General features: G+C 33.7%; 1 protein-coding gene across 1 annotated transcript; it reads left to right on the plus strand.

Moving 5' to 3' along the window:
• Positions 1–15704: 15704 nt before the first annotated feature.
• On the plus strand, positions 15705–19601 carry LOC133333808 (uncharacterized). The gene is made up of 4 exons (XM_061542097.1): positions 15705–15923; positions 15995–16162; positions 16231–16344; positions 19569–19601. Exons 1-4 carry the CDS (start codon positions 15705–15707, stop codon positions 19599–19601), a joined length of 534 nt encoding a protein of 177 aa, XP_061398081.1.
• The last annotated feature ends 4170 nt before the right edge of the window (positions 19602–23771 follow it).

Genomic DNA, 23771 nt, shown 5'->3' on the forward strand with positions numbered 1-23771 from the left:
TGAGCAAAGAGAAAATTCGGTACATTTTACAGTTTTTCTTTGACAAAGGCGAAAATGCAAGCCAAGCGGCTAAATGTGCAATTTTGGTTTCGTAGATTCCATAAAATGTCCATAAAATCGGAGAAATGATCGAAGTTGACCGGCATGTTAGCAGTCGTAACATCGCCCAGAAGCTAAAAATCGACCATAAAACTGTTTTAACCCATTTACAATTGACCAGAAACGGCCAAAATTGGCCAACAGGAGAGGTGTCGTGTTCCACCAGGACAACGCTAGGCCACACACATCTACAGTGACTCGCCAGAAACTTCGAGAGCTTTGTTGGGAAGTTTTAATGCATCCGCCATACAGTCCGGACTTGGCACCAAGCGATTATCATATTTTTCTTGCATTGCAAGATTTCTTTAATGATAAAAAATTGGTGTCTGGGGAGGATTGTGAAAATCGACTACTAGAGTTTTTTTTTTGCAAATAGAGAGGCAGGCATTATGAGGGAGGCATTATGAAGTTTAATGAGGGAGGCATTATGAAGTTACCTTTAAAATGACAACAAATCATACAACAAAACGGACATTCCGAAGCATGTTAAATAGTAAAGGCATGTTAAAGTAAAAGGCAGATGGGTCCCACATTTTGACTTAATCTAGGCTTGGTAAAGATTATAGGTTGTGAAAGTTTGGTTCAAATCGGACATTTCATTCGCCTGAAGTTGGATTTATAAATATTGAAAATGTTGACCCTTTGTAGAGAAGAAAATAGGTTGTGCAAAGCTTGGTTTACATCGGACATTCCATTCGCCTGATATTATAATACTATGGAGTGGACCGAGAATACCAGATGGAGTGGACAGATATTCCCCATCTTCGAACTTGAACCCTTATGGATACCTAATCCGACTTTGGCGCTTGCGCGGATGTGGAGTTTTTTGTTGTCCTTTTGGTTTAAATAGGTCTGTTTTCACCGCTGAGCTCCAGACAACTATATTTTTAATCAATATGCTCTTAAAACCCTTTTCATGAATTCCCACTTGCAGAAGTTTCATACTGAGCAAAGAGAGCTTCCGACTTGTCAAAATGGCATCCACAACAGATCAGTTGCGGAAGTTATGGAACTTAGATCAAGTGATGTTTCTGTAAGAGTTTCAGTTCAGTTGATCTTGTATATTTACAGGTTCTAATTAATTAATTAAAAAAAATATAGACTTTTCGAAACCAAGACAAATAGTCCTTAAAATGCAACGATCGACTACTACGGCCCACACTTTTTTTCTGGTACGTTCTTCCTATCCTTTCATTGTAGGAATATATCTATTGGCAACACCGATATGTACCTTCGTATTAGATTCCACCATACATTTCAAATTATGAAATGAAGTTTTTCCATATATATAAATTCATCAATAAACCGCTGATAAATAAGATTGACAGCTGTTAAGTACTATGGTCATGTTTTACACTCAATAAAGTATTGTTTCACTTCTTGTTTTTGTTTATTTTTGCCAAGATATAAAAATCACACACACAAAATTAGAAATATTTGAAATATTTCAAATGACACAATATCTAGCACCCAAACATGTCAACTTCTACGGAATATTTTGTGCTAAAAAACCAAAATAAAATTGGTTTCTTCTTATAAAAATCACATGAAGGTGCAACAATAAATAACAACAACAACCACGACAATAACACACATTAACAAAAAGCCATGACCAAAACTAACAACATAATTGAGAATTCAACTTAAGTTGGAACAAAAAATGGTCATCCGACGACCACCTCCAATTATGGCAATTTAAGAAACATAAAGCACAAAAAATAATTGAAAGAGGAAAACAAAAACTTAATTAAAAAGCGATAAAAAATCAATAAATCTTAACGTGGTGAGCTCTCAATAGCGGCAGTCAGTTGCGGCAGCAACAGCAGCAGTAATAGTAGGTGAACAAAAGTACGTTTATCATCGGCAATTCACAGATAATTAATTGCTCTGTGCTAGGTTCCATTCTTCACAGCAATTGTTGACCAACGTCATAACGCCATTTTCATTATTTACCTTAAAAATTATGAATTGCGAGAGACTATGGTCAATTTGTATGACCAAAATATGCCGTAAAACGTATAAGGATATATAAATTACTTTATGGCCAAGCGACCTACAATGTGAGTGAGCCTAAAAGGTATATAAAATATTGCAATTGTTGCATACTAATGAGTGACGTAAATGTTTAATGCAAAACATTTATGATTATGCAATTGTGTTACTTAACAGAAATAGTGACAAATTTAAAATCAGCCGTAAGATTTTCACATAATAATTATTATTTTACTACCATTAATTCGGGAAATGGACAACATGCTCTATGGGAAATAACACCCAAAAATTAAACTTTTCCAAAAACAAGTACCTGCACTGTATAAAATATGTGGCATGCATCCAAAAATCCATAAATGGGTCGGGTCACTGGGACTGTATCAATGTAAATTGCCTGTATAGTATTCATAAAATGCGGCTAATGTCAGGATTTCTGCATTTTATGAATGCAATTCATAATGCTGTAAATACTGGTATCTTGCCAGAAAGAGTGAAAAACAACTTTGGAGTGTGTATGTGTGTTTGGTGGTATGCATTCAAAAATCCTTAAATCGGTTGGGACATTGGGACTATGTCAATCATAATTGTCTGCTAGTTCGTAGAAAAAAAATAATTCGTAAATTATATGAATAGAGTTCATAAACTGTCGTGTTTTCTACATTTTATGAATCCAATTGATAAAACTTAAAATACTGCTTTATTATCAGATGGAGTGAAGAAAAAACTTTATAGTGTTTGGTAAAGGTGGTGGCGAGTTTATATGACACTGAAATTCTTTTCCTATTTTGCTTTTATGTTTTTTTCTTCTTCGTTATGTGTTTGTCTCTTTTCTCCTTATTAACTTACAAAGTTCATGTTCTGCATTAGAACAAACATTCGGTTGGGCTTGTTGTTCGTATCAACACTTGTTTGATATATCGCAGTCAGCATTTATATCGAAGTAATTTGGAACTATTTTGCAAAAACTAAATTTGGAAAATACATATGCGAATTTTATAACGCCAATGCGGAGGTCGGTAAGAGAGTATGAAATAAACAATGGAATTCAAAACTAGTGGAGTGGAATGTCGGCAGTTGTCAAATAAACGGTTGCAAAGGAACAAACACCAAGAAAGGGGAGAGGCGAAGAACGATAACAAAACACAGACGAACAATGAATGGTGGTATTTTTTTTCTTGGGAGGAATGTAGACCTGTTTTTGTCAAAATAGAGAGAAATAGATGAATGAAAATTGAGCGCAAATAGTGGTAAAGTAGAGCGTAGTATGAAAATAGTTCTGATATTAATGAAATGTTTACATTTTTGCACATATACAATATGGAAAAAATTACCTATGAATGAAATTATGAAAATATCCATATTTTTTCTTGGGAGGAATGTAGTCCTGTTTTTGTAAAAAAGAGAGAGAAAGATTAAGGAAAATCCAGCGCAAATTGTGGTAAAGTAGAAAATAGTTCTGATATTAATGAATGGTTTACATTTTTTGCACATGTACAATATGGAAAAAATAACTATGAATGGAATTATGAAAATATTCATTAAAAATGTGTTCGATGACTTCTTTAACACTTTTATTACCCTAGGTCCATGACGACTCTTATCTTGAACAAATTTATTCCGGAAGGTCCACGAAGGCTTTTTAGTTCGGAATTATTAGAATCACTTTTAAACAGAGACCCACGACGGCTCTATACTTCAGCTCGGTTGTAATCACTTTTTAATAATCTCCCACGACGGCTCTTTGTGTTGATTCGGTTAAAACCACTTTCTCCACCAATTGTACACTTCCCTCTACTGACTTCTTTCTTCTCTGATGATTTCCTCAGATACTTAGTGGCTCCAAATTACAGGTCCTTTAAATATATATGTCTTATTTTTTGAATTCTTGAAACGCCTCTGAAAGACGGTTTTTGTGTTAGCTAACAACTCCTGAAACGATTTTTCTTCTATCTCCTTGATCGCTTCATCAGTGTCTTCAGTTTTGGGAAGAGAAATAAGTCAACAAGGGCCAAGCACCAAACTTTATAACAAATAACCTTTTTGAGGTAATCAGTATCGAATTAAAATCGAAACGGTGAATGTAACTAGTTTTTATCAGACCTCATATTCTAAGTACACAATTCACTCCAAACATTTTATCTCAGCAGTATAGAATATAGTGTAAAGTGATTCAAATATGGATTCAGAATTTTTGAATCTATTCGAATTAATTAAAAAAACGAGCCCATTTCAAACATCATTGTATTGTATTTTTGAAAGTGGTCATTAAATAAATTACTTATTTTAATTAAACGAAATTCTAACTGCTAAGCAAACACATATACACACAAACAACCACGATGATCAAAAAGAAGATAAAATTTTCAATACAATTTACAAATTAAAATAATGAGTAGAACATAGAAAATAAAAACTAGGTTACAGATAACACCTTAGAATGGTGGTATGTACTTATAATTGGAAACACTTTCAAGTTTGTAATTTTGTAGTAGAGATAATTGTTTGTTGCTGTGAAGGTCATTCCGAGAAGAGAAAGTTTATTTGATGAAATCGGATTTTTTTCAATTTACTTTAGAAATATAAGCCATGTTTGGTGATTTAATTTCTATTAATGAATAAAGACAGGCAGATAGACAGTCAGCCAACTTTAGAGGATTACAAATCTTTCTTTCAGCAAATGAAAAATATAGACGAATTGAGACTATGTAAATATGTACCACACCACCACTATTATGCGAGTAATTAAGGTGTGTCCTTGTTAGGCAGACTGATGACAGCCACATAGCCATCAGCGATTTTTCTTCAAAAGAATTAGGTGGAAAACTAAAGTTTATTTATTCACAAATGAGAGAAAACTATTTTCAAATGAATAACCCCACCACCAGTTTATTGTCTTTATGAATTCATTATCCTTTTATGTCATAAAGTTTTAAATAAAGCAAACAAAAATGTCAAGTAAAACTTAAATGAGTGACCTCTCTTCTGCGTAAAGCATAGCAGGATACGCAGGCAGTCAGTCTGGGGCAACAATGTCCGCTGTGGTGTCAAAAATGAAAAGTTTTATAATCCTTGCCAAAAATTGTGTACCTAATCCACTTTATGGATATACACTTGAATTACTTTAGCAACAACAACATTAATGTAAATGAGAAAGTTTTATGTTTTTAAGCAACAATAACAACAAAACTACTTTTGTTACATTTTTCATTTAGTTAATTGCCAACTCTTAAATTTTGATAGAATGGGTGCAATAATGTTGGTTAAATAGTTTTCGGAATAATTAAATTCTTAAATGTTAAGTTTAAATATGAACATATATACAAAACATTTGTAAGAATTTGAAGAACATCAATAACAAAACTATAAAGCGGAAATGACAGTGGCAAAAAACCTGGAACCCAAAAAGTACCTAATATATGCGAAGAAAAATGTTGGGATGCTAGTATGCCAGTATCTTTGAGAAAAGTTAGATTTCGATAGTAGTCGAAACAATACTGAAATTCTCTCATTACATGCCTAGCTTTATAGATATTTTAAAGGTTCAATAGAATTTATGGGATATGGTTTATGGTTTTTTATTCAAATAAACTCCACCATGAGTTGGACCTTCAGAATACAAAAAAATCGATCAGAATTCATATAGTATATGATTAGTGTTCACAAAGTGTTGATAATGTCCGGATTTCTGCATTTTACGAATGCAATTCATAAAACTTTAAATATTGGTTTCTTGTCAGATAGAGAGATAAACGACTTGGGAGTGTGGTGTTTTTTTTTTTTTTTTTTTTTTTTGGCACAGAAACTTTCTGTGCTTTTGATTTTCCTAATTTGCTTTTATCGTTTGTTGTCTTATTGCCATCCATTTCCGCATGTTAAGTCACTAATAGGTCAGTCACATATAACAATGTTAAACACACGGTAGGTCATGTTGTTCGTATCAACACTTACTCGACATATTATATTTGGTATTTATATCGAAATAATTTGGAATATACATATGAGAATTTCATAATAGCAATGCAGTGTCTGAAATAAACAAACAATGAAAGCAAGTGGAGAGACTTAGCCAGTATGGAAAATAAAGTATCCACACTAACAGGGAGTCGTTGTAGTTTATCTACTCAGACTAGTTTATCTACTCAGACCCTGTTTTAACATAACTAGTTGCTAATCCATTACTTCAAACTAAAATACAAATACTAAACTCGACAATAGTCATCCAAACCGTAGACCGGAAAATGTGTATGACGATACTCCTCATCATCTGAATTATCTATGTAATTGGCGAATATCAACATTGGTTCCGTATACAAGGCTAATAAGGCATTGTCGTTGCCATTTCCACACATTTATCAAACATTTTTCAAGATTTCAAAAACACTTCCCTCCGGAACAACCAGTTATATTTGTATGCTAGTCCTACGCTGAATCCTAGAATAGGAAGTTTAAGCAACTCTCTCCAGTGATATCTCCAGAACTTTACAACTTATATTTTGCAGATGAAACCTATTTTTTCAGTCTTCTAAAATAAGCCCAGAATATATGGTGTAGTGCAGGGGATAGTTTGTCGGACTACAAACCGATTAATACCAGGGTTCGAATCCCAGCAGAGGAGGAAAAATTGTTTCAATTTAGGTTTCGAATATTTTAAAAATAGTTTTACATATCCCATCCAGATGAAATGCATCCGAAGCTATATGACATTATAATAACCAACATCGGCGTCAACATTAACAGGCGAGGTTAACACAAAATATCGCCACCCAGTGGGAAATGGCAACACTACATAAGCAATTATCTCAACCACTGTACTAAATTTAAGGAGGCGTTGGGTCTAGGCAACGTTAGATGGCAGAACCATCTAGTGTTACCAAAAAGTTGGTTAAAATATGCTAGATTTTGTTTTAAAAAAAGCTAGAAAAAAGCTCAATTGCTGTAATTTGGAATTCTTGGTTCTCCCTGAGAGGATAATATTTTTACTAAAGCTTATATAGGTCCACTTTTAGGGAAACCCTTAATGTTAGAACCATATTCCAATTTGGTTTTTCGATAATCGCTGGGTAAAAAATCTTCCTACCAAAAATGATCAAAATGGTTACACATTTCGGAATGGCAATACCTCCATTATTCGGCATTTCGGTGACTTTAGGCGCAATATTTAATATTTTGAATTATCATTGGGCAGAGAATCTGCCTATCAAGAATTATCAATATTGGTCTATGTTTCTTGGTAGCCCTCAGAGAACAAAATACCATTATTCGGCATTTCGGGGACGTCGGGCTCGATTTTTAAACGAATTGAGTATCTTTTGATTATAATGTGGTGTCAAATCATCCCACAAAAAATATAGCCCTCATATTAAAGAACCGAGCTATTTTCTGTATTTTGAAGATTTTATCCGCATTTAATGGGTTATTGTAGGGTACAACATAATTATTTTCGTACTTTTTATATTTTATAAACTTTTCTAGCGGAAGTGCATGTAATTGAGAAAAAAAATTAGTTTGCCAAAATTTGTCGATGTATGCCCATCTTTCCATTACTATAAAGTAGATATTATTTGCTAATCTGGATTCCCTGAGAATAAAAAAAGCTTATTTCAAGAAAGTTTCCAATTTAGATTCAAAATTTTTACATCGCTCAAAGGCCTCACTTAAAGTTATGGCCGGCCAAATCCCGAAAAAATAAAAATACTAGAAATGGGGTCAGGTGCTAGATCACTTTTTGGTGCTAAATGATGTTAAAAAGGACTAAATCTACTAAATTGGACTTGAACGACTTTTTATGTCATTATATGCTGAGAATGATTTCGGCGCTCAACGGGCAATGACCGAAGCTATTGCTAAAGGTTCTAATTAAATATATTACATTTTTATCAATGATACCATATCCAATCAGAAATGTTTGATTTACCATTTTTTATGCTTCGAACTATTCATAACATGTAAATAGCATAGGCAATTCCAAATAAAAGTACGCAGTATTGATGATATAATTCGTAATTTCAAATAGATTATTTACATTTTATTTGAAGTTAATCAAGAATTAATGACTTATTGTAAACAAATAAAATGAATTGCCTATCAAATACATTTGTCAAAATTTAATCGGAATCATTAAAATACATTTAAAAAATACATTTGGTGTTTATTATTCGTAAACAACAACAACAACAACGTATTTAAACATTTGAAAATTTTCATATTTTCACAAACTTCGCAGAAACATTAACGTGAAAACACCTGAGGTCAAATATGGGGAAACTGCAACTAAAATTTAATAATTTAAAAGAAATCCTGATAATAATTTATATTATCGAATTGGGCCACAAGGAGGCAACAGGATTTCAAATGAAATTCACAAATTTGGAATGTGTGTCTCTGAACGAAAGTGTTTCTACCTTTGAAGAGTGTTCGCTGAAGCCAACCAACCTCGGACCAGTGGGTTTAAATGTGCATGCTAAAGTTTTACAAGTGTTTCCCAAAGTTAAGGTAACTGAGCATATTGGAAATTTATAGTAACAATTTTAATAAGAAATGCCTATGTAATTTATATTAGGTTGATGCCAGTTTATACAAAAAGTCCAATGGCTATAAACCATTCTTGTTCGATATCTCAGTGGATTTTTGTGAATTGATGGCAAAGAAGGCACAAAATGTTGTGGCGAAAATTCTACTGGATGTTGTTACAGAATATTCCAATTTGAATCACACATGTCCGTATGATGTAAGTATTTTTGGTTTTATCAATATTTATAAATAGTGGAACATGATCACAAAGACCACGTAGGAAACAAAAGGTTTTATGATTTTGACATTGTTTTCAAACACAGACGTTCAAAGCTAAAAAAGCCAATAAGTTTTTTGCTGGAAATGTTTGCAGTTGTGTTCGTTCAATTCAATATTTATTAATATTTTTCATTTGTTTCTTTTCTTACGAACTTAGCACGACATACATGTGGAGAATCTTATATTGAAAGAAGAAAAATTCAAATTCCTTCCATTGCCTTCGGGAGATTATATGATCAATTTATTTATTGGAACACATACGGACCGAATTGTGGGTCTTAAAATATACTTTACACGCAAAGATTGAGAATCAGGCATAGCATATAGTATTCAGTAATATGTATAATTATTGAAGAATATATTAACGTTGTAATAAAAGAATTTTGAAGAGTTCACGAAATGCTCGTATACACCAATGCTCAAGCATCTAATTTTTAACATGATTTTTTAATCCAAATAAATAATTTCTGAGTTGATTCAAGTAGAAATATAATTTTTTTTTTACTGGGCGGTCTTATTTTCCATTCAAGGATATTCAGAACAAGATTTGGAAACAGCTTAGAGTTAAATATCTTTATTTGGGTACGTCTTTCAAACCAATTGGTTATAATTTGATCTTCATACTAAAGCGTATAAATATCGTCAACCTTTTTTATAGCTATCATATAACGGTACAATCCCATTTTCCCAACGAAGTTACTTACAGGTTCTTGGAGAGTGAAAAACATTTTTGCAAAAAATGTGTCAGTCGGTTTTGCCCACAGATACATATCCTTAGCCTATGGTTTGCGGATGTCTTCGGAATTACACACAGGTTTTATTATTCGCATTGAACTAAGTTTGCGCACCAGCCGGCCAGACAGACATTTGTAAATCGACTCCAATTCAACCATGGAAACTGTTGACCTTGTTTCCATGTATAAAAAGGTTCGTTCTCTGCGTTATCTTTTAGTAAGTCATTTCATATGGCGGCTTCTCATTTGTTCTCTGAGAATTTTTTCGTTGCACACCTCTAGTATAAACATTCAATATAGTCCGGGTTTGGACATATTCACCTTTTTTAAAAGTTATCTAACCGCAAGTGCAACTTCGGTACATGTTCAAGTTTTGTCACAGTACCAATATCGGTAATGCCACCGATTCGGTATTTTAAAGGTCCTAAACAAATTAGCATGGCGAATTTTTTGAGGCATAAGTCCATATATAAAGGTACCGTTGAATTTGAAAATTTTAACTGCATACTCCGACCAAAGGGTCTGTAGTTTGTTATTCCGGGTTCTTGGAGATTGAACAACCATTTTGTAGATTTTTTTAAGGTCGAACTTTTAAATTATCCCCACACAAAGGTCCCTCCCCATATTCGATTCTTTTAAGGTTTTAGTAGCAGTTTGATACTGCAATGGCTCTAATTTGACTTCCCGGGCTCTTGGAGGTTGGAAATACATTTTTACAGAAATTATTTAATACAGGCAGGGATGGTCCGTGTACGAATTTTTAGGTTTTCGACTGTCAAAAAGGTGTAAACGTCGAAAACGTCATATACTTGTATAAAATGTAATAAATGTAGTAAACGTCATTTATATCAATATTATCAGCATATACAGTTATTTTCAAGAATATATATTATTTTTACTTGTATCTGACTATTCCTTACTAGAACTAATAAATATTTCTATTTTTTTTTTTTTGAGAAAAAAATTTTTAAATCTTATATGGATTTGAGTGAAGCATGCGTAATTTCCAAATTAATCAATGGAAATATCTATTTTGTCAAAAACCTAATGGATTTGGGTAGGTTTCCGACGTTTCTGACGTATGTATTATACGTCGGAAATGTATGTCATTTACGTCACTGTTTCTGACAGGCCATCTCTGAATACAGGTCCATGTTTGGACATAGCCCCAGATATATAGGCTCCACCTCATGTTCGGTATTTTGAAGGTATTATCCGCATTTACCTCCAAAGTAGCTATAATTTGTAATTAAAGGTTCGTGGAGGATAAAAAATATATCTATGCCCAAAATACAGAAGGAAAAATGCACCATAGATCAAAGGACATATGGCATGATAATTTGTTGCTGGTGACCGTATTATACATGCAGAAATTTAAAAAAAATTCATACATTGGTTTCAAATCAAGATATGAAGTTGTCTCTTCACGTATAATTGTCGCTAGCAAAAAATTATTATGCCATATCTCCTAACTTTGATCCATGGTGTATTTTTCCTTCTGGGGTTTTCATGTATTCACCAAGGTCTTTCATTCCAATAGGAATTTTCCACACAGTTTTATCTGTCTTTTCGAATTAGGTCCCTGAAATGCAAATGATCCGAGATTCTATAGAAAAAACATCTTGCCTGATGAGGTCCATTTCCAACTCGGTGTGTAACTCTATAACTCAGGGCTAATAAAAAGTCAAGAATTGTTGTTTAAAAGCCTTTTCATCCTCAAAGTGTAATTTTTGGTGACGTTTATGATCCGGGGTGTTCATTGGACCTTACTTTTTTTCATTATTAATCTGGACAACGTTTAATTATTATAAGACGACGCTAGATGATGTTAAACGTTACGGGAAAAGCTTCCGGATTGTTTGATCCTTCACAAAGGTAATCACAATTGGCCATTGAAATTATGTTTTTTAACGCCCTGCGATTTCATCCTTTGGGGCCACGCGAATTTCATTATCACAAAGATACAATAAGTGGAGCTATCGTGAACGTAGGACAGCCAATTTTCGAAATTTCCAAAAAATCTTCGATGACAGAATTCAAATTACAGCCCGAACGAAATTATTACCGATACGGTCATTCGATTAATTTGCATAATTTACATAATCTGCTGATATGTTTTGTTAGTTAAATTATATTATTATAGATAGAGATCTTATTAGACTCGTGATTTTCCGTTCTTAATTACATAAATTATTAAATACTGATGAGTTTCATTTATTTAGTTGTAATTCCAACGCCGAGCAACGACACAACTATGAATTCGTATACAAATTCGGTTCTATTCTTAATATATATTTTAATAACATACCAAAATGTTATCGACGGTGTTGATGTAAAGTTGACAAATTTACAATGTAAATCCTTAAATGAAAGCGTTGTCAAATTTAGTGAGTGTCGTTTGAAGTTCATACGACGTGGTGTGGTTGGTATGAATATCAGTGTTAACGTTTTGCAGCCATTACCGGATATTTTTGTAAGTTTTTGAGATAAAATAAAGATCAAGAATTAAAAAACTAAGGAATTTTTATTTAAATGTGTTTTTAGATGGAAATGGGTTTCTTCAAGCGTGCCAATGGTTATAAACCATTTTTCTACAATCAAACCGTGGATCTTTGTAAACTGCTTAGCAATGCGAAATATAATGTCGTCGCAAAAATATTACTTGATATTATGTCGGGATATACGAATTTGAATCACAGTTGTCCATATAATGTAAGTTACAATATCCATTGATTTGGTGATTAAATAATTTTAATATTTTTATTTTATATTTCTTTAAGCATGACATAATTGTAAGAAACCTAAAACTGAGCATATTGGAAATTTATAGTAACAATTTTAATAAGAAATGCCTATGTAATTTATATTAGGTTGATGCCAGTTTATACAAAAAGTCCAATGGCTATAAACCATTCTTGTTCGATATCTCAGTGGATTTTTGTGAATTGATGGCAAAGAAGGCACAAAATGTTGTGGCGAAAATTCTACTGGATGTTGTTACAGAATATTCCAATTTGAATCACACATGTCCGTATGATGTAAGTATTTTTGGTTTTATCAATATTTATAAATAGTGGAACATGATCACAAAGACCACGTAGGAAACAAAAGGTTTTATGATTTTGACATTGTTTTCAAACACAGACGTTCAAAGCTAAAAAAGCCAATAAGTTTTTTGCTGGAAATGTTTGCAGTTGTGTTCGTTCAATTCAATATTTATTAATATTTTTCATTTGTTTCTTTTCTTACGAACTTAGCACGACATACATGTGGAGAATCTTATATTGAAAGAAGAAAAATTCAAATTCCTTCCATTGCCTTCGGGAGATTATATGATCAATTTATTTATTGGAACACATACGGACCGAATTGTGGGTCTTAAAATATACTTTACACGCAAAGATTGAGAATCAGGCATAGCATATAGTATTCAGTAATATGTATAATTATTGAAGAATATATTAACGTTGTAATAAAAGAATTTTGAAGAGTTCACGAAATGCTCGTATACACCAATGCTCAAGCATCTAATTTTTAACATGATTTTTTAATCCAAATAAATAATTTCTGAGTTGATTCAAGTAGAAATATAATTTTTTTTTTACTGGGCGGTCTTATTTTCCATTCAAGGATATTCAGAACAAGATTTGGAAACAGCTTAGAGTTAAATATCTTTATTTGGGTACGTCTTTCAAACCAATTGGTTATAATTTGATCTTCATACTAAAGCGTATAAATATCGTCAACCTTTTTTATAGCTATCATATAACGGTACAATCCCATTTTCCCAACGAAGTTACTTACAGGTTCTTGGAGAGTGAAAAACATTTTTGCAAAAAATGTGTCAGTCGGTTTTGCCCACAGATACATATCCTTAGCCTATGGTTTGCGGATGTCTTCGGAATTACACACAGGTTTTATTATTCGCATTGAACTAAGTTTGCGCACCAGCCGGCCAGACAGACATTTGTAAATCGACTCCAATTCAACCATGGAAACTGTTGACCTTGTTTCCATGTATAAAAAGGTTCGTTCTCTGCGTTATCTTTTAGTAAGTCATTTCATATGGCGGCTTCTCATTTGTTCTCTGAGAATTTTTTCGTTGCACACCTCTAGTATAAACATTCAATATAGTCCGGGTTTGGACATATTCACCTTTTTTAAAAGTTATCTAACCGCAAGTGCAACTTCGGTACATGTTCAAGTTTTGTCACAGTACCAATATCGGTAATGCCACCGATTCGGTATTTTAAAGGTCCTAAACAAATTAGCATGGCGAATTTTTTGAGGCATAAGTCCATATATAAAGGTACCGTTGAATTTGAAAATTTTAACTGCATACTCCGACCAAAGGGTCTGTAGTTTGTTATTCCGGGTTCTTGGAGATTGAACAACCATTTTGTAGATTTTTTTAAGGTCGAACTTTTAAATTATCCCCACACAAAGGTCCCTCCCCATATTCGATTCTTTTAAGGTTTTAGTAGCAGTTTGATACTGCAATGGCTCTAATTTGACTTCCCGGGCTCTTGGAGGTTGGAAATACATTTTTACAGAAATTATTTAATACAGGCAGGGATGGTCCGTGTACGAATTTTTAGGTTTTCGACTGTCAAAAAGGTGTAAACGTCGAAAACGTCATATACTTGTATAAAATGTAATAAATGTAGTAAACGTCATTTATATCAATATTATCAGCATATACAGTTATTTTCAAGAATATATATTATTTTTACTTGTATCTGACTATTCCTTACTAGAACTAATAAATATTTCTATTTTTTTTTTTTTTTGAGAAAAAAATTTTTAAATCTTATATGGATTTGAGTGAAGCATGCGTAATTTCCAAATTAATCAATGGAAATATCTATTTTGTCAAAAACCTAATGGATTTGGGTAGGTTTCCGACGTTTCTGACGTATGTATTATACGTCGGAAATGTATGTCATTTACGTCACTGTTTCTGACAGGCCATCTCTGAATACAGGTCCATGTTTGGACATAGCCCCAGATATATAGGCTCCACCTCATGTTCGGTATTTTGAAGGTATTATCCGCATTTACCTCCAAAGTAGCTATAATTTGTAATTAAAGGTTCGTGGAGGATAAAAAATATATCTATGCCCAAAATACAGAAGGAAAAATGCACCATAGATCAAAGGACATATGGCATGATAATTTGTTGCTGGTGACCGTATTATACATGCAGAAATTTAAAAAAAATTCATACATTGGTTTCAAATCAAGATATGAAGTTGTCTCTTCACGTATAATTGTCGCTAGCAAAAAATTATTATGCCATATCTCCTAACTTTGATCCATGGTGTATTTTTCCTTCTGGGGTTTTCATGTATTCACCAAGGTCTTTCATTCCAATAGGAATTTTCCACACAGTTTTATCTGTCTTTTCGAATTAGGTCCCTGAAATGCAAATGATCCGAGATTCTATAGAAAAAACATCTTGCCTGATGAGGTCCATTTCCAACTCGGTGTGTAACTCTATAACTCAGGGCTAATAAAAAGTCAAGAATTGTTGTTTAAAAGCCTTTTCATCCTCAAAGTGTAATTTTTGGTGACGTTTATGATCCGGGGTGTTCATTGGACCTTACTTTTTTTCATTATTAATCTGGACAACGTTTAATTATTATAAGACGACGCTAGATGATGTTAAACGTTACGGGAAAAGCTTCCGGATTGTTTGATCCTTCACAAAGGTAATCACAATTGGCCATTGAAATTATGTTTTTTAACGCCCTGCGATTTCATCCTTTGGGGCCACGCGAATTTCATTATCACAAAGATACAATAAGTGGAGCTATCGTGAACGTAGGACAGCCAATTTTCGAAATTTCCAAAAAATCTTCGATGACAGAATTCAAATTACAGCCCGAACGAAATTATTACCGATACGGTCATTCGATTAATTTGCATAATTTACATAATCTGCTGATATGTTTTGTTAGTTAAATTATATTATTATAGATAGAGATCTTATTAGACTCGTGATTTTCCGTTCTTAATTACATAAATTATTAAATACTGATGAGTTTCATTTATTTAGTTGTAATTCCAACGCCGAGCAACGACACAACTATGAATTCGTATACAAATTCGGTTCTATTCTTAATATATATTTTAATAACATACCAAAATGTTATCGACGGTGTTGATGTAAAGTTGACAAATTTACAATGTAAATCCTTAAATGAAAGCGTTGTCAAATTTAGTGAGTGTCGTTTGAAGTTCATACGACGTGGTGTGGTTGGTATGAATATCAGTGTTAACGTTTTGCAGCCATTACCGGATATTTTTGTAAGTTTTTGAGATAAAATAAAGATCAAGAATTAAAAAACTAAGGAATTTTTATTTAAATGTGTTTTTAGATGGAAATGGGTTTCTTCAAGCGTGCCAATGGTTATAAACCATTTTTCTACAATCAAACCGTGGATCTTTGTAAACTGCTTAGCAATGCGAAATATAATGTCGTCGCAAAAATATTACTTGATATTATGTCGGGATATACGAATTTGAATCACAGTTGTCCATATAATGTAAGTTACAATATCCATTGATTTGGTGATTAAATAATTTTAATATTTTTATTTTATATTTCTTTAAGCATGACATAATTGTAAGAAACCTAATTCTGACTGAATCTCATTTCAAAATACTCCCCTTGCCAACGGGAGAATATATGCAGCAGCTGTTGATGGGTACACATGGCAAGAGAAATGTTCAAATCAAAATCTATTTTTCACTCAAAGAATAAATTAAAGGAAATTAAACAAAAAACAATAGTTTTAGGTTCCTGAAGCGTTTCACTTCACAGAATGAACTAGGTCGTTCATTTGGTCCCATAGTTCAATTAGTTCAATCGTTCATTGGTATAGTTCATTAGTACATTCATATCGTTCTTCTTCGTCTTGGTCTTTAAAAGATACATAAAAAACGTTACTGTCGTTTCCTCCAACATTTAATTTGTGCTTCTATTATGGAATATTACTCTTAAATATCACTCTTAAAAGAGAAAGACAACTATTATTGCATGAATTGATGAGACTGAAAATTAAAAATATATGAGCTTGTGGAACTAAATGAACAATTGTGGCAGAAGGAACTAGGAAAAAGCGAGCAACCAGGAACTACTGTAACAAAAGAAACTATAGGAAAGACCGGGTATAGTACCGATCGTTCCTTTTGCAGAATAGTTCCAATGATCTAGTTCGTTCCGGAACGTCCCAACTGTATAATTTGATATTTAAAGATCTAAGTGTTTCAAAAATTTGACGTGTTTTATAAAAAATTCAAATCGACAAAACTTATATACTTCTTTATCTCATAGATTAAGTTTAATAAAATTAATATAATAACTCACTCTGGCACATAATATTTAAATTTTAAAGCCACTTACCTGAAAAGAAAGAAAAAAATAAAAAAGTAATTAATTATTTTGCCCAAAATTACAAATTATATGTTTAATTGTTTAAAGAGTTTAGAAAATGTTTCCGATTTTCAATTTCCTAAAAATTTAACCTTAACATTCAAAGAAAAATTGATCATCGACCTCATAGATAATACGAAAAATTGAAAACAGCATGAGCCCGCCGACAGGTTCAGGAATTAAACAAACATTTTGTCTTCCAAATAATATGAAGATTACATTGATATGAATGATTTTGAAATAATCCCTAGATGACAACATTTGAAAAAGGTAAGCGGAACACTTTTTTCCGACATATTTACATCGTCATTGGGTACACTAATAAAAAATAAAGTGTACAATAACAATACGATTTCTGATCATCAAAAAACCGATATTTTAAAGTTATTCGAAATCATTAATTTTTTCACAATAACTGCCCTGTTCCCTTCGCAGTAATTCACTCAGAATTAATACATTTATGCCTGCGTTTTTTCCAATCCTCTGAAACATGAATTTTGAATTTTTGGGAAGATTAAAAAGTCAGCAAGGGTCAAGTGCGGTGAATGCGGTATTTGAGCCGTGAATCAGATTTGTTTTTGATCAAATATTTACGCACAATCATCGATGTGTGACTCTTCATCTCACAAATCATTGTGCAAAATCCATGATTGATTTTGTCAAATTGATATCTGTCAAAATGACGGATATTACCAATTTATATGACAGACATGTGAACTAACCATGAGCTGAAAATTACGTAAATAACAATGTTTTATGAATTTGTGGGTAGGTTAGACAGCTACTACATATATTAAGGACCTAATAATGAAAATAAGAATATTTTGTTACAAATTTATGTACTCAAAAACCAACTGTCTAAGCTATTTTTCCAATTCTACATTGTGGTCAGTAAAAAAGATGCTAGATTGAATCGAACAAAGGAAGATGAATAATTGCCATGGTGCAGAATGATTCGTCTTCGTGTCTTTGAACTTCTCTGAAGACAAGCAGGGGAATTGTGGTGTACCACTCAGAATTTACCGTCACAAGTTAATAAACGTTTGTTTAGAAGTGCATATTCGCCGGCGCAACTCGATCTATTGCATATGACGATGTTAGAAAAATCATCTCAAGAATTTACACTAACCGACACCTATTTTTTACGATTTCGGGCGGTATCCATAGAGATCAAACATTTTCGTAAGGCCAGATGTTCATTCAATATCGAATGTATGCTGGTGAATGAAATTTCCAAGTATGCCTCTATATCAGGGTATGCCATATGACGATCTGGCATTATCAGTTTACGCAAAGCATCAATGTTTTGCAACAGCTCGTTGTATTCACTGTAGACCCCATAAATAGATTCTTCTACGACTCGAAAGAGAAAAAAACTGACTTAAAACTTATTCAAATCATCATCGCTCTTACAGGCAAATTCAAATAAATACAAATTATTTTTATAGCTGAGCACGGTTAGGGTTCGAATCTAAGTTCCTAGAGCAACACAAATGATGTCAGACCAGACTTAGCGTTCTGATCCATCAATTCACTTCCGAAAAGGTTGCGCAAAAAACATGAGTATACCATGGCAGCTATTGTAGATGTTGTGCGAATTAATTATCCATTGCTACAACAAACATTTGCTTTGAAAAGGACTGTTTCTCGAGTAAAGACAAATGTCAAACCTTGACAAATTTCAATTTAATTCGCAGATGCAATTTCGCATCAACTGTGACATAAAATACAATAAAAGTTATCAACATACCACCTTTGTAAAGCCAAATAGCCCAAAATGACTGATGAGCCGCTTAACCAACGGCGAAACGCGTCACATAATGGTGGATACGTAAATTCTTTCCCTAGCTTTCCTTATCAAATTGCAAAAATTCGATCACGAAGGTCGAGTCGATAGAGAAAAAAACTGACTTAAAAAACTCATACTAATGATCATCGCCCTGACAAGCAAAATTCAAATAAACAAAAAATATTGTTGATCTAAATAAAATTCTTTGTTGATGTAGCCATGTCACGATAGAGCTCACAGTATCTATGATAGAACTTTAAAATTTGGCACAAACATTGCTACTATTCCTAGGAAGTTTGGTTTTGAACATGGGCTATATCAGAACAAGTTTTGGTATGGCCCCAATTAATCTTCTCGAGAAAAAGATCTCCATGCCATAGCTCTCATGTAAATAGTCCCACTCGATTCAAGGGAATCAACCTTAACATTTCTCAACTCAACTTGCACAAACATTGCTACTACTCCTATGAACATGGGCTATATCAGAACAAGTTTTGGTATGGCCCCAATTAATATGCGGTATTTTTTGGATTATCATTGCGTAGAAGATTCGGAATGTGCCCTATATAACAGTTTCCTTATTATTCGGCATTTTGGGCACGATTTACGATTGGGTGTCAAATCTTCTCGAGAAAAAAATTCACCATGCCATAGCTCTCATGTAAATAGTCCCACTCGCTTCAAGGGAATTAACCTCAACATTCCTCAACTCAACTTTCGTCAACAGGTCATAACTGGTGATAAATGGGATTGGGGCTAATGTTTCTCACAATTTTCAGGGATTTCTGGGACATAGTACGTCATAAATTTTCGCTAGGACATTTTGTAGAAACAACCGAATTTGTGAGAGAACAAAATGGACCATCATAACGCCTATACATTATTTATTTTGCTTAAAAGACATGACGTAGTTAGGTCCCCTTGAAATGTTAAAGGATTTACACAATCATCTGCCCACACTCTAAAGCGTTTTTTAATAAAGTTTGTAGTAGCCACCACCCCATGTGCCACATTAAACAGGAAAAAGCTGTTGATAACATTTATAGGTTCATGACATCCAATGAACTCTGTGCATTTTGAGAGCAAATGATTGAATTTTTTCATAGCCGCTAACAAAATCTAAACTATTTGAAAATGTTAAATACGTGAGTGTCTGTTTTTATTACTTTTTATCTCGCGAACAAACAATGCAATGTCGCACTTTTCGAACAAATTCCATCATTTAGAAAAAATAATCCGGGCAGGCCAATTCGTACACTCCTTTCCTGTATAGTGCGTGTCGTGGTATTTAAGATAAACACGTTCCACTGTATCACCACAACATTTTTTTTACTGTCACTGTCACGCCAAAAAATGCCACATAAAACAACACACTTTTTGCACGAATTTTCTTCATTCATTAGCACTACGACGGCAATATCACACACAAAAGAACATTCCCCGAAAAATAATTGAGAAAATACCGTGAAAATTATAAACGGTCAAACAACATGCTTTTGTTATCTTTTCATTATCGAGTGACAGTGATGGTCGTCAGGTCAACACTTTTTCCATTTTGTTGCTGTTATGAAAATATTGCTAATTTTTGCATAATGGCACTACATTTCATTTATTTATCACAGAAAATACTAATTTCTTCTTTTGTAGAAAATATTTTATATATTTGTTATATGTATTTTTTCTTTAGCACAAAACACCACCGCCCTAAAGTAGAGAAAAATAATCTAAAAAGCCCCAAGTAGAAGAAGAAGACGCCGACTACAGGCGAGGCGAACGAACGAAAACACGGCGAATGGTAAATGATGAAAAAGATACCAGAACTTACTGTTCTTGTCGACAAATGTTGCCCATTTAAAATGAGCGAAATTTTCTTACTCATTTTCCCCACAAAACTCCATGGAAAATGTGGTGGCACGCGTTTTGAGCAGAGACAGCTACAGCCAGAACACCAACAACAACAGTAACTACAGAGCTGCTGCTTGCCTGCTGACAGTCGGTCTGTTATTCGATGTATTTGCCTGGCATGCTTTTTGCAAAACTCTTCTCTTTTTCAATACAAAACTCCCGAACTCTCACACAAACGAACACACACACTGCCATCCATCCCCCTCGACTCGACACAACACAATTTCCTGGAGTGAAGTGGTGATATATTCAGCCATCCCCACAACCGACCCTACCACCGACCAGATAACATCCCTTTACAAAAATCTCCTCTCATTTCAATTGGTAGGGTGGTGATAGTGGAGTTCTCTTTCTTTCGATTCCGATTTTTTTTACAATTGGAACAAATCCGACAGGCCGACTGGCAGGCAGGCAATCAGACAAACACAACCAATGATAATGTATACGGAGGGGGGATAGAATCATCATCATGGAACGTATGGAGGGGCGACTATGGAATAGATAAACAGAATCGAATTTGTGTGTTGGTGGCGGCAAAAGTAAAACTGCCAGCCTGCCGGCCTGCGCAACAAAAAATTAATTTAAAAAGTTTAGTTTTATGTCACTGGAGAATCAACAAGAACGATATCCATCCATTCGAACGAGACGACATTACACCGAGTGTTATCACGCACACCTTGTTTGCTCGTAAATAAACTAACTACCTCTCCCATTTGCCTCCATCCCTATTCCCCAAGGATTAATGAATGGATATATGATGGTGGGTATTTTTTTCTTTATTTAATAAAACAATAAAAATTGGAGCAAATGTTTGGTTACACTCAAAGAAAAATGTTTGGTGAAAAGCCATTTAAAAAATCGATATTATAAAAGGTTTGTTTTTTAAGTAAAAATTGAACAGGTTATGTAAATGATATATTTCGTAGATAGAATTAGCTTATATTGGATAAATCGACACTTGACGAGGCAACAATTTTGCCAATGACATCTGAAATTTCTATAAGAAAGTTTGACATTTTGACATCCTGTGTTGTGTTGTTTGGAGCGCCATGAAAATTCAATTTGCCAAAAAATAAAATAGAATTAACTTGTCAATTTTTTAGTCCGATAATATAAAATATTTTAGCATAAACCATCTCTTTATGGTTTGACCTACCACCATGTGTTACGTTGTTTACAGTGGAAAACAATCAAAAATAAAAAAAGATAAAAAAACTGACTTTAAAATCACTCAAATGATCACAGGCAAAACTATCTAGGATTCGAACCTAGTTTACCAGAACAACGCAGAAATTTCCAGAACACGTTCTGCTTCGCGGCTTTGCCTATTTAGTGTAGTCATTCTCCTTTGGGCGGCGCTATCTCCTGTCATTCCTATCTTGTGTTATACTCATGAGTTGATGTCAAGATTGGTTATTAGAATATCAGGCGATTCGGAACAGGATAATTCACCTGCTGTAGCCTGTCCTAGGTGATGGAGCTGTCATATTTCGTTCCCTAGAACACCTCCATGAATTGTTGGGCAGTTGTCGGGACTTTGTCTATTTTGTGTAGCCATTCTCATCTGTGTGGCGCTATCTCCCGCCATTCATATCTTGTGTTATCCTCATGAGTTGATGCCATGGTTGGTTATTAGAATATCAGGGGACTCGAAGAGGCTTAGCTCATTTCACAAATATTCGAAAACCACTTTGAAAGAAATTTCCCTCTACATTAGAAATTGAAACCTGGAGCCGTCGGTGCACTATGCCAACTCGAAAGAGTTTTAAAAAATCATTAAAAAACCGAAGCATTGCATAAAAGCATCACAATTCAGTGAAAATGAAGGCAACATTCATAAAATTGTTTTCTAATAGCTGACCATATCCCCGGCGAAATTTTTCTGTTCATAGACCTTAATGAATATAAGAAAAGAAAATTTCGTCAATCAAGAGACCATCACTTAAGCTCAGACTTAATTTGAAGCAAATGTCAAATTCACCTACAAAAATCATCATATTTTTTATGCATTTCTCCCTCCAATTGATAGAAATGATACAGACATGTTATTATTGAGATCAGACCCTTAAAATAGTCTCACAGATAACATTACAACGGTTCAACCTTTAAAATTTTTCTCTCAGTGTAATCTATGTAATATTGGTATGTATGAGATGTCGTAATATATTCTGTTCGCACTTTTTTACGAGTGGTGAAAAACATATTCCACACAACAACATTATGTTGTGATGGCCATGCTGATGATGGTGATTACTTTGCACGGCAACAACACCACCACCCCCTCAAAAACAAAAATAAAAGACTCCAACATGAGAAAATGCCAACATCCTTAAGAGGGTGGAGCAGGCAGACAGACTGGCCGAACGACCGACCTCACCCAATGTTACTGTGAGTGGGTCATAATAACAGAACTTAAAACGAAAAGCAAATATCACTACTAACCTCACTCCTTCGCTGCCGCCTACCACACTTCAAATTCCTCTCCCTCCCTCCTTCGACATATCCTCCATTCTACACACATCATTTAGTGGCAGAGAAACAGAACCAGAAATTAACAATGCTTGAGTGACAAAATGTAAACAATGAAATGAAGAGGCGAAAATGAAGAAGAAGAATAATAAATGTCAAAAAACAAGTTTGAAGTGTCTAAAGCGAATTTGTGTTGTGTGTAGCACCATTAAAGTTTTATTAAGGATGAATACTAAGGAAAACAAAAACAAATTAGCATTAGATTTTTTTGGGGTAATTTAAACGAAATTGAAGGTAAAAATACGGACGATAACAATGATGATTACAGGATTCAAATGTCAAAGGACAAGTATTTTAAGGAGGAAGAAATCTCGACGCTGTCAATGAGTACATGTTTGTCGCGCGTCGGAGGCTTAAAAAATCAGCATCTGATTAATGATTGATATTCTGCGTGTTCTTTTTGCACAAAATGAAGATTGAATACCGGAAAATTAATTCATGGTGTTAATCCCATGAATGAGGTATGTAACCTAACGAGTAAGGAAATTTCCATATT

This window comes from Musca vetustissima, unplaced genomic scaffold (genome assembly GCF_032173495.1).
Source record: "Musca vetustissima isolate MV318-11 ecotype Yass unplaced genomic scaffold, APGP_CSIRO_Mvet_v1 utg2745, whole genome shotgun sequence".
Classification (NCBI taxonomy): domain Eukaryota; kingdom Metazoa; phylum Arthropoda; class Insecta; order Diptera; family Muscidae; genus Musca; species Musca vetustissima.